Source organism: Sciurus vulgaris (genome assembly GCF_902686455.1).
Source record: "Sciurus vulgaris genome assembly, chromosome: 19".
Classification (NCBI taxonomy): domain Eukaryota; kingdom Metazoa; phylum Chordata; class Mammalia; order Rodentia; family Sciuridae; genus Sciurus; species Sciurus vulgaris.
The window spans coordinates 3,648,206-3,656,705 of NC_136480.1; the positions used below are offsets into that span (position 1 = coordinate 3,648,206).

The window sequence follows — 8,500 nt, forward strand, 5'->3', positions numbered from 1 at the left end:
TGAGTGGAAGAACGAAGTCACATGGAACACGATACGGTATCATGGGACTGAGAGAGCGGTATGTTATCCCACATATGATGACGTCTATTATAATGCGACGTGTTACATTATGTAATAGAATAGAATCATAATATATAATGTGTATCATGTAGGAATATCATACAACACCCTATCATATATTGCTATAATGATATAAAAATAGTATCTTCAGTTCATTAAATTCATTTTATAATTAATATTGTAATACAATGAATTAGTCATTCATCAATATTATATGTCAGGTTATATTATGATCATATATAATATATAGTATGTATTATATATTAATATATTATACAAAATTATACATGTATATCATGTATATAATCATACATATTATATATGATTATCTATTATATACATATTATATATTCTACATCATGTTATCATTGGAGAAAAACCTTTGGAGTTTGATATATATCACACACAATATATATTATATATGATTATATCACACATTGTAATAATACATTATTATACAACATATATATTATATGTTGCATTATATATTTATGTGTATAAAGTACATTTATATTTGTATATATAAATTTATATATCTTTTCTGTACTGGAATTGAGGGTGTGCTACCACTGAGCTGCATCCTCAGCTCTTTTTTTTTTTATCAGCAAAGCTCAGTTTTTTTATTCAACATGTTACAAGAATTTAGTCCAAAAGACCGAAGCCCATGTCGTCATCAGACTCCTCGGATTCTTCTTTCTTTGCTTCCACTTTCTTCTCCTCCGCTGGGGCAGCCGCTGTGGAGGGAGCAGGACCTCCTGCTGGTGCTGCACCAGCTGCTGGAGCAGGCCCACCAGCCCCTACGTTGTAAATGAGGCTCCCAATGTTGACATTGGCCAGGGCCTTTGCAAACAAACCAGGCCAAAAAGGTCCAACATTTACACCAGCTGCTTTAATGAGGGCATTGATTTTATCCTCCGTGACGGTCACCTCGTCATCGTGCAGGATGAGGGCAGAGTAGATGCAAGCCAGCTCGGAAACAGAGGCCATGGTGCTGACCGCCGGGCGCGGTGCTAGTCGCCGGATGAAGTGAGGGCCTCACCCCAACGCGGCCTTAGCTTCTCGGAAGGACCGAGCACCTTGGCGGCAGCTGAGGAAAGAAGCTCTTTTTTTATTTTGAGACAGGGTCTTGCTAAGTTTCCCAGGCTGTCCTTGAACTTGCGATCCTCCTGCCTCCGCCTCCCAAGTCGCTGGGGTTCAGGTGTGCGCCACTGCACCTGACAGCAGCACCGTATTACTTTGAGGGTTGTTTTCTTTAAGAGAGGTGTGGTCACGTGGAAGGATGGGGAGAGGAGCTCCCAGGCAGGCCTAAGGGTGGGCCGCTTGTCCGTCACGGTCTTGACCCCAGTGCTACTGCATTTTGCACAGAGCAAGGAGTACGTAGCTTTGCACATGGGACAAAACCTCTCGGAAGCATCTGCAGTCTAAACAGGGATCGGTTTGGCTCCAGTTCCAAGAGGTGGGAGCCCTGAGGGTCTCTGCTTCCTGCAGGCTGCAGGGGCTGTTGCTGGACTCCCCCACCCAACACCGAGAGTGCCCCGCCTGGTTCCTGGGGCTTGCTCCCCACCCAGGCTGGGTGCCTGCATTCTGTGGACGGGGTGCCTCTCCCCCACCACAGCAGCAGAACCGGTCCCAGGTTCCCCTTCTGCAGACACAACCCTCCAGTCACGAGGATCCTCACGCCCCCTCCTTCCCGGGGCAGCAGGGTCACTTGCTCACCCTGCTTCAAGCAGTCCCCATGCCCCGCTCCTTCAGGGAGAGGACCACAGTGAATGCCCCAGTTTCATTTTCCCCTCGAGGACTTTCAGGTCTTTTTTGGGGGGTGGGTACCAGGGATTGAACCCAGGGGCACTTAACCACTGAGCCCATCCCCAGCCTTTTTATATTTTATATACAGGGTCTCGCTGAGTTGCTTAGGGCCTCACTAAGTTGCTGAGGCTGGCCTCCAATTTGCGATCCTCCTGCTTCAGCCTCTGGAGACATTTGCTCTCTTTATAACCCTCACTGCAGTCCTGCAAGATCACACCTAACTACACTGATTTTACATGTGAGAAAATAGAGACTCAGAGAGACAAAGTCACCAGTCCAAGTAGAAGTGGGATTTCCATGTACAAAGTTTATTGCTATGGTGTGGTTTCTGGGGAGATGGAGCGTTCCTGGTTTTCCATGGCCACAAGGGCTGTTTCCCCTCACTAAAGTCTCTGTGGCTGCTGTGCAGAGTGTGCCAAGGAGAAGGTGGCCGAGTGGAAGGCCACGCAGAGCTGGGACATTAGGAGAGGCCCCTGGATGGCCCAGTGGCTTCGCTGCTCCAGGGGTCGTTGCTGTACACAGGGAAGAGCTGGCGTTCGGCTTGTCTGGGGAAGCGGAGGCTCAGTAACTGCAGTTCCCAGAGGCTGCACGGTGGGGGCGCTGGGTAGACACTGGATGGTGACGAGTACCCTGGAGCCCCGAGCCTGGAGGAGCCAGCCACAGCCACACCTGAGTCCGGCTGCTGGCTGCAGCCAGTGTGGTCCAGGGAAGGCAGCAGGGCCCACTGGGCAGGGTTCCAACCAGATTCCCTTCTAGGGGGACTTGTCCCGCCCCTCCCACATACAGCCTTGTGTCCTGGTGGCTTCCCAGGAAGCCAGAGAGCATCACAGTCCCCTCCTCCTCCCTGCTCCTCTGGCCACCAACATCCAAGCCCAGAAAGTTCCCACGGCCTCCTGTGCTCCTGCCCCGTGCATGGCTGGGGTGTCGCCTCTCCTTGCCAGACCACCCCGCCTTGCGCGATCCCCTCCCCAGCCGAGACTATCCCCTCCCACCTTCCCCTCTCCTCCTTGGCCTCTCCTGCCTGTCTCTGGGGCTGAAAAGCGGCCCTTCAGACTCACCAGGAGGGACTTTACTCCCTCTCAGGCCATTGGCACAGGAAGTCCCGGGCCCAGCCTCTGCTTCCACAAGCTCCCGATTCCCCGCTGTTCGCTCCCTGTCCTTCTCCGCTGGCTCTGAGCTCTGTGGGCCCAGCTCCCAGCAAGAGGCTCAGGCGGGAGCTCAGAAATGGGGGACAAGATGGGGATCCCTCTCCCACTTGCAGCCCACTGATCTGCCATCAGACACTAGGTGGATCCCATCTCACCCAAGTGCCATCTGAGACCCAGGGACATGGGAACTCTCTGGCCGCGGCCTCGGCAGCTCAGCCCTTGGGGTCTGGCTCAGGGATCTGTGGCAGGAGCCTGAGGGTCTGATGGGCCAGCAGCCACAGGAGAAGGGGAGAAGGGGACAGCAAGGCCCGGGAGCAGAGGCCAGGGGTGCGCGCCTGTGTTTCCTTGAATGTCCCCCAGGTGTGCGCACGGTCTCTCTGGGTGACTGTTCAGGGGAGCGGGTGTGCATCTTGGTGACTGTAACTGGAGTTGGTACACAAGGGGCTGACCGAAGGCCAAGGGCCAGTCAGAGTGGACAATGTCCTCTGTGTCGAGAGTCGTGCCCTGCCCAGAATGAGATCTAGTTGGCAGGAGAGGATGAGGCACCAGGTGGGGCTGGGTGTATGGCTGGGGCCTCTACCCGCTGGCCCTGGAAGCCCCTGGGACGGAGCTGCTGTTTCTACCAGGCCCACGTGCTCATGCCGAGTCCCTGCTGCTTTTGGTGTCTGTCTAGGAGGGTAGACCTCTCCTCCACGGTTCTCTGTCTATGTCCTTGTGTGTGGGGTGATGTGTCCCTGTGGTCACTTGAGGGCTGCCGTGCAGGCACTTACCCTGGGACCGGGATGGATCTCCTTGGCACCAGCTGCTTCTGCAGGGGCAGCAAGTCCCTCTGTGAGCTCCTCCTGCCCTCCCAGGCTCTTGGGGACTCACACCTGGGGTCTGTCAGCCAAGAGAACCTACAACAAGCGTCCTAGTGTTGAGGTGGCTTGCAGTCACTGGCTGCTCAGGGCGCGCTGGCCCTTCTGGAACTTTCTATCTGCCAGGCACTGTTCTGGATGCTTTGCCTGGGCACCTCTCAGCTTGGCTGCGATGAGGCGGTAGTGTGGGTGAGAAGGCAGGTGCCAGGCTATAGCACGGGGCTTCTTGCAGGGGGTCCCCTGTGAGTGGGCAGCTCCAGCTCCTCAGGATGCCCCAGGACGCATTCTGTATTCTGAGGACATTGGCGGGGGGGAGGGGGGTGGCGGGCAAAGGGACTTGGCCCCAGGGGCCTGGGCATCTGGTACCTGTAGGGAAACTTCTTGGCGAACTTCTCTTGGGCCTTGCTCCTAGATTTCTTCCGCTGCTGAGATTTCCTGCGGGCTCTGTATTCCATCATGGAGGGCGTCAGGCTGGGGCCCTCTTAGCCACGGCTGGAAGACAAGAGGACTCTGGAGAAGGGGCAGGACAGGGGACAGCTCTGTACAGAACTCCATGTAATTCTCTCCCTCTGTGGAGAACACAGGAACGTCGCCTCCATGTTTCAGGGAAGGAAAGAGGGGGGGTCGACGGGGGGGGGGACAGGAAGGGTTCAGGGTGGGTGCCGTGTGCCTACTGCTGGGCTGCCGAGGGTTCTGGGTGCTCAGGACTCAGGGGTCCCCGGCCATTCCACACCCGCCTTCCTCCTTCCCTGAGTGAGGCCAGGTTCAGTCCATCTGCTTCCCCGGGGACGGGGCCATGCAGCATCCAGGGCAGCCCGCTGACCTCATGAGCATCCATCCTGGATCATCTCTCCCACTGTTCTCTTGCTGCTTCCCAAACTGACTTGGGCTGTCCTTCCTGGCCACATAGGGTGCCTGAGGTCACCGGGCAGCCCCATCCCAAATCCTGACTGTGACACCGGTCAGGGTGTCATTGGGTTGGAAGGTCCTGGACGTGCTCCTGCCCAGGAAGGCGAATGGGAGGCTGGGAGGGCTTCCCCGAGGCTGGTCACATGGGGGTCCCAGAGCCAGGGGGTCCCAGAACAGAGCTTCAGGCCACCGTGCTCTGGCTTATGACACCACAGGGGCTGACATCAGCCATGGTCTCACGCCACACCACCGAGGGGGCCCAGCTCCATGGCTCTGGCCAGGCAGGACCCATAGAAGCCTCTGAGGTCACAATCGGTCACAGGGCAGTTGGCTGGTCCTGCGGTTCACACCCCAGCCTGGAGCCACCTGGCCGGGGAGTGCTGTGAGGACAGCGCCCTGTGGGCGGGGCGTCTTGTCCAGGTCCGTGCGCTTGGAAGGGGACACTCACGTCTCACACCTGAGCTCCCGCCCCCGACGAGAGAGCCCTGGAAGAGCCCCAGCCTCACCTGGCTGCAGGTCCATACCGTCCAGGCGACCTTGTCCCGAGCCTGAGCTGTGGCCCCAGGGAGCATGCGGCTGGGGTTCTGGCCCGAGGTCTGAGGCTCTGCAGCCTGAATTCCCGGGTCCTAGTCTGGGCGCTGCCCCACCTGCCTCACAGCGACCACCTGCCTGGGGACACTGTCAGCACCACCACCAGGGCTCTGGGGGGCACTGGATGTGGACATGCCTGTCACATGCTTAGAACAGACCTGTGCCACAGGAAGGCCTGGAAGGCTAAGGCACGGCAGGTCAGTTACTGCTGCACGGAGGAGGGGCTCTGGACCAGTGTTGGAGAACATCCAGGGTAAGGTCACTCGTTCAGAGGCAGGGCAGCAGGAAGAAGGACAGGGAGCATCGCCCCTCTGCTCTGAGGTCCCGGCCTCCTCCGAGTTGCAGACACAAAGAATCACGTCCATGTGTTGGGCCAGGGTTCCCAGGAGCAGCCCTGGGGATGGGGATTCTAGAACAAGTGATCTGCTGAGGGAAGAACTTCAGCAGAAGGAGGTGGGAGAACAGGAGAGGTGTGGGAGAGGCTGAGCCGGGACAGGAGACCATCTTCAGCCTGGCCCCAGGGGACTCTGCAACAGGGGCCTCCCCAAGGGGGTCACCTTTTCTGCCCCAGGCAGTAGATCTTAGGTGGAGGGGTTGTAGAGAAGGGGACCCAGACAGCACCACTCTCCCAGCAGCTGGGGCCTGCTGCGCCAGTCCAGGAGAGGGGCTCTTACCTTGCTATTGAGAGACACTGGAAACAAATAGAGAGGGACAGGGAGCGAGATGGGGACAGGTCAGAGCTGTAGGGGACTCCTAGGAGACATTGTTCTTTCTTTCTGGTACTGGAGATTGAACCCAGGGGTGCTCAACCACTGAGCCACATCCCCAGCCCTTTTTATATTGTATTTTGAGATAGGGTCTCGCTAAGTCGCTTAGGGACTTGCTAATTTGCTGAGGCTGGCCTCCAACTTGTAATCCTCCTGCCTCAGCCTCCTGAGCTGCCGGGATGACAGGCATGTATCACGGTGCCTGGCTCCCTGGGAGATTTTTCAAGGGAAGTAATGTGAGATGTTTCAGGTGACCTCACTGGGGCTGTGAAAGAATTTGAATTCCAGGCAGGCTGTCCAAACCCTCAATTTAAATTTAGGTTCTCCCATTTTTTTCCTCCTCCAGGCCAGAGGATCCTGCCAGCTTCTTAGACAGTGGCTTGAAACGAATAGCAGGGAAGAGCATCTTTGGTGTCATAACCACTGGCTGGGGTCAAGGGTGCTGAGAATTTGCTCGGGAGACAGTGGTCCCTTGGAATTCTCACAGTGATTGAGTCTGGGGAAAAAAAGCTGGTTTTGTAGTGGAGAAGGTCGGGTGAGAAGGCCCCTGTGTCCAGATTGCTGTGTGGTCCTGGGTGAACAACAATCCTTTCTGAGCCTTGCTTTCCTCAGTAAAAGGAAGTGATGTTCTGTCGGTCAGGGGTTGAGGAGACCAGAGGTGAGACATTGCAAGGGTCCTTGCCTGGCATTGGCTTTGTGGCACAGATGCTGAGGGGCATGAGTTTTGCGCCAAGAACCTGAACTTTGGGGGCCAGCTGGGAGACCCACTTATCTTGGCGTTTCATGCATCCTTCTTGTCTTTTCCAATCTGGTTATCAAGTGCCGGAGATCTGAAAGGAGCCCCCTGGCAGGAGAAAGATGGGGCACAGCAAAGCTAAGGCCGTCAGTTCCAAGGTCTGAGGAGTCAGGCCTCACAGGCTGCAACGGAAAGTCGACAAAGGTCTGTGAGGACAGAACTGTGGGAGAGAAATACAGGACTAGATACGCAACACAGAAAAGAAAGGATGTGGGGCCGGGAGCAGGTAGACCAGATGGCCAGCAGAGGCAATCATTCAGCTGAGTGAGGGCGGCAGCTTGGAATGAGCTGGTGTTGGGGAATAGAGGGAAGGAAGTACGCTTGAGAGACCTGGGGTTTCAAATGGTTGCCTCAGACCCTTCCTCTGGCAGCCCAGTTGTCTCAGTACATAGATTTCTGAAGCTTCCTATTCCACCCTTTTCCAGAATGTCACTCCTGTTCTTTCATTTTTAGTGTTGAGAGTAGATTCCGTGATATGGACACAACACAGTTTGCTTAATCGTTCACTCACTGAAGGACATTTTGGTTGTTTCCACTTTGAGGCTATTAAGAATAAAGCCAGTTGGGTGGGGTGGCTCAAGACTGTGATCCTAACTACTTGGGAGGCTGAGGCAGGAGGATATCAAGGTCAAGGCCAGCCTCGGCAACTTAGCAAGACCCTGCCTTAAAATGAAAAATTTCAAAAGGGCTGGGGGTGAGGCTCAGTGGTGAAGTGTACCCAGGTTCCATCCCCAGTACCAAAGAGAAAAAGAATAAAGCTGATGCAAATGTTCATGCACACACAGGAATAAACACACACCTTCATTTCTCTGGGATAAGTGCCTATCCATTGAGTCTTAATGTCTGCTATCAAAAAGGTATGATTTTAGAAAAGGAGGGAACTCTGCCAAACTCATTATATGAAACCAGTATCAACCTGATATCAAAACCAGACAGACACACCAAGGAAAGAAAACTTTAGACCAATATCCCTGATGAACACAGATGCAAAAATTCTTCATAAAATATTGGCAAATTGCATACAAAATATTAAAAAGATAGTGCACCAAGATCAAGTGGGTTTCATCTCAGGGATGCAAGGTTGGTTCAACACGTGGAAATCAATAAATGTAATTCACCACATCAGTAGACTTAAAGATGAGAATCATATGATTATCTCAATAGATGCAGAAAAAATCATTTAACAAGGCAAAGCACCAATACAAAAACACTAGAAAAACTAGTATAGAAGGAACATCCCTCAACAATGTAAAGGTCATAGATGAAAAACCCAAGGCCAACATTATTCTGAATGGAGAAAATGTGGAAGCATTTCCTCTAAAAACAGGAACAAGACAAGGATGCCCACTTTCACCACTCCTACTCAATACAGTCCTTGAAAGTCTAGCCAGAGCAATAAGGCAAGAGAAAGAAATTAAAGGGATACAAATAGGAAAAGTAGAGCTCAAATTATCTGTTTGCCAACAACATGATCTTATATTTAGAAGACCCCCAAAACCCCACCAGAAGATTTCTAGAACTCATAAATGAATTCATTGAAGTATTAAAATGCAAAACCAACACTCA

The 8,500-nt window shown here is 53.3% G+C and overlaps 2 protein-coding genes across 7 annotated transcripts in view; both read right to left on the bottom strand.

The window, feature by feature from the left end:
- Positions 1 to 650: 650 nt before the first annotated feature.
- Positions 651 to 1,153, bottom strand: LOC306650354 (large ribosomal subunit protein P1-like). Its single transcript, XM_079122284.1, has one exon. It carries the CDS (start codon positions 1,045 to 1,047, stop codon positions 703 to 705), a length of 345 nt encoding a protein of 114 aa, XP_078978410.1. The 5' UTR covers positions 1,048 to 1,153; the 3' UTR covers positions 651 to 702.
- A 1,007-nt stretch (positions 1,154 to 2,160) lies between these two features.
- The window catches only part of LOC306650352 (uncharacterized protein C3orf22), a 275,416-nt gene continuing 269,076 nt past the window's right edge, over positions 2,161 to 8,500 (bottom strand). The window contains exons 1-4 of one of the 6 annotated variants that reach the window (XR_013760890.1): positions 5,929 to 7,327; positions 4,238 to 4,363; positions 3,785 to 4,038; positions 2,161 to 2,510 (exon numbers count right to left, since the gene is read on the bottom strand). Coding sequence is in view for 4 of the 6 variants with exons in the window: in XM_079122279.1 (XP_078978405.1) it covers positions 2,327 to 2,552; positions 3,785 to 3,910; positions 4,238 to 4,329 (444 nt within the window). In the remaining 2 variants the exon portion in view is untranslated. Of the gene's footprint in view, positions 2,553 to 3,784; positions 4,039 to 4,237; positions 4,364 to 5,286; positions 5,564 to 5,928; positions 7,328 to 8,500 lie in introns of those variants that run through there. The other 5 variants (XR_013760891.1, XM_079122279.1, XM_079122280.1 and 2 more) reach the window with 5 other exon arrangements.

Excerpts from the sequence above, each read along its gene's own strand:
- LOC306650354 (XM_079122284.1), bottom strand. The coding sequence starts at position 1,047 with ATGGCCTCTGTTTCCGAGCTGGCTTGCATCTACTCTGCCCTCATCCTG.